This window comes from Melospiza melodia, unplaced genomic scaffold, assembly GCF_035770615.1.
Source record: "Melospiza melodia melodia isolate bMelMel2 unplaced genomic scaffold, bMelMel2.pri scaffold_18, whole genome shotgun sequence".
NCBI lineage: Eukaryota > Metazoa > Chordata > Aves > Passeriformes > Passerellidae > Melospiza > Melospiza melodia.
In genome coordinates this window covers 8,201,604-8,204,463 of record NW_026948525.1, presented here as the reverse complement: position 1 = coordinate 8,204,463, position 2,860 = coordinate 8,201,604, and the positions used below count along the sequence as shown (strand labels likewise).

At 54.3% G+C, this 2,860-nt stretch overlaps 1 protein-coding gene across 1 annotated transcript; it reads left to right on the top strand.

Moving 5' to 3' along the window:
• Positions 1–689: 689 nt before the first annotated feature.
• LOC134433358 (olfactory receptor 14J1-like) lies at positions 690–2,361 on the top strand (the record flags this gene model as incomplete). The annotated part of the gene is made up of 2 exons (XM_063182215.1): positions 690–1,151; positions 2,323–2,361. Coding segments are annotated over 2 exons (501 nt in total), but the record flags the coding sequence as incomplete, so codon positions are not given.
• Positions 2,362–2,860: the final 499 nt, after the last annotated feature.

Sequence of the window (2,860 nt, the reverse complement as noted above, 5' to 3'; positions counted from 1 at the left end):
AACTTAATCCCAAAGAATCTTTGAACAAGTCACAATGACAGGCCATCTTCCCTCAGTCTCCACTCATCATCTTGCCCCAGGGAAATCACTCTGTTCTCCCTGAGTGCAGCAGAAATGCTGAGGGGTTGATATTCAAAACTACCAGCAGAGACATGAGGGAACTTATAAAGAAAACCTCAGAACTCCTAAATACTAAAAGCCATGTCTGTCTGTGACAGAGAAGGATGTATGGGAAATGGCTTTGATTTTGGTTACAGCTGTCTCCTCTAAATCTTCACTGTCCTTTCATGCATGTGCAGCTCCAGCAAATGTCCAACAGCAGCTCCATCAGGCACTTCCTCCTGCTGGCATTGGCAGACACCCGGCAGCTGCAGCTCCTGCACTTCTGCCTCTTGCTGGGCATCTCCCTGGCTGCCCTCCTGGGCAATGGACTCATCATCAGCACCGTAGCCTGCGGCCACCACCTGCACACACCCATGTTCTTCTTCCTGCTCAACCTGGCCCTCACTGACCTGGGATCCATCTGCACCACTGTCCCCAAAGCCATGCACAATTCCCTCTGGGACACCAGGAACATCTCCTACACAGGATGTGCTGCACAGCTCTTTTTTTTTGTTTTCTATGCTATAACAGAATTTTATCTCCTGACGATCATGTGCTACGACCGCTACGTGTCTATCTGCAAACCCCTGCACTATGGGACCCTCCTGGGCAGCAGAGCTTGTGCCACCATGGCAGCAGCTGCCTGGGCCAGTGGCTTTCTCAATGCTTTGCTGCAAACAGCCAATACATTTTCCCTGCCCCTGTGCCGAGGCAATGCCCTTGGACAGTTTTTCTGTGAAATCCCACAGATCCTCAAGCTCTCCTGCTCCATGTCCTATGTCAAGGAAGTTGGTCTCATTGCTGTTAGTGTGTGTTTAGCATTTGGTTGTTTTGTGTTCATTGTTTTCTCCTATGTGCAGATCTTCAGGGCTGTGCTGAGGATCCCCTCTGAGCAGAGAAGGTACAAAGCCTTTTCCACCTGCCTCCCTCACCTTGCTGTGGTCTCTCTGTACCTCAGCACGGCAGTGTTTGCCTACTTGAAGCCCCCCTCAATGTCGTCCCCATCCCTGGATATGGCCATGTCAGTTCTGTACTCAGTGGTGCCTCCAGCCCTGAACCCCCTCATCTACAGCCTGAGGAACCAGGAACTCAAGGCTGCAGTGTGGAGACTGATGACTGGATGCTTTCAGGAGCATTAAACTGCTGGCCATTGTCTGCAAATCACTTGTAATAAAAGTCATCTTTGATATTTCTTGTTTTAATTTCTGAGGTAATTTTTCTTTGTTTTATTTTTTCCATATAGTCCACAAATAAATGTCATTGTTTATGCCATTTCTCATTTTGTTTCTCTCCACCTTCCCTGTGGCCACAGACTGTGTCAGTGAGGAGTTGTGCTCACGGTGGCCTTAAAGGGACTAAAGGATCTCCCAGCCAAGTTTTCTGCAGAATTGCCCTTATGTTGCCTTCTCTGGAGCTGCAGCAGCAATGTCTGTGTGCAGAGCTAGGGGCAGATCAGGGCTGGCCCAGCAGCTGTGCCCAGCAGCAGCAACACTTGGCGTTGCCAGTGCTGCTGCCGTGGCCCTGCCCCACTGCCCTGGTGGCCCTGGTGTTGCTGCAGGGCCTGAGTGCTCTCGGGGCCGGGCACAGCACTGGGAGTGGCAGTGCCAGGGCTGAAGCAGTTACAGGCCATGGGCACTGCTGAGGCAGCACTGACGCCTCAGGCCAGGGCCTGGGGGCTCCAGGCTCCTTGCTCAGGCTCTCTCAAGAACACGGAGAGGTCAATGCTCAGCACAGAAAAGCCCCGTGAGCAGCCCCAGGATGGCCATGGCCAGGATGGGGGCAAACAGCATGGCTGGGGCTCTGAAGGGCCCTGTGGGAGATGAGAAGGAGCAGCAGAGCAGGGGCTGATCCATCCCCAGTGCGCTGGACAGCCCAGGGCAGCGTCCCAGACCATCCTCATGCAGCAGCCAGCAACATCCTCCCTCTGCAGCCCTGACCTCTCCCCCAGCTCACACAGGTGTCCCATCCTTTCAGGCACAGACACGGCAGCACTGGCTCAGCAGCCCATGTTTGCATTGCACAGAGCAGGGGGAGCACCCCCATGCTGTTGCTATGGGGCAATGAACCTGAGGGAGCACAAATGCCATCAGATCCTGGGTCAGCAATGGCTGGGGGACATCAGGGAAAGCACTCAGCTTTGTCCTGGCCTCTGTAGTCAGCCAGAAAGTTTGTTCCCATCAGCTGGGAGTTTCCTGTGCCACTGCAGATTCTGTTGCTCAGAGCCAGGGCTGCCTGCCAGCCATCGCCAAACTGCCTTGAGCATTTCCTTTACATCACCTTTGCTTTCTTCACTCCTTCCTGCTATAAATTTCTTCCTACTGCCCACCCCTGCAAACAGCCCATCCGTGGTTGCCCTTCCCTCTCTGGCCCCACTCCCCATTGCAGTTCCTGACTGGGCACCATGGGAACGTTCCTTGGGGAGCAGGATCATCCTACAAGTCCTGCAGGAATTTTCTGCAGGCTCTTGCAGTGCCTGGTGCTGCTCCCTTGCCAGAGGCACCCCAGGCCAGGGGGCACATCTGGGCTGCTGTGTCTGGCTCTGGGGCTCCCTGTTTTGGGCAATGAGGCGGAGCTGCAGAGGCTCTGCAGGACTGACAGGATGGGCTTTGGGGCTGGCAGGAGAAGCTGAGGGACCTGGGCTGCTGGAGCTTCTGAAGAGGAGGCCCAGGGCTCATTGTGCAACTGCTCCAAGGGTGGTTCAGGTAATCCTGGTATCAGCAATTTTGGAAAGGTGTGGGACGTCACCAAGTCCAACCCT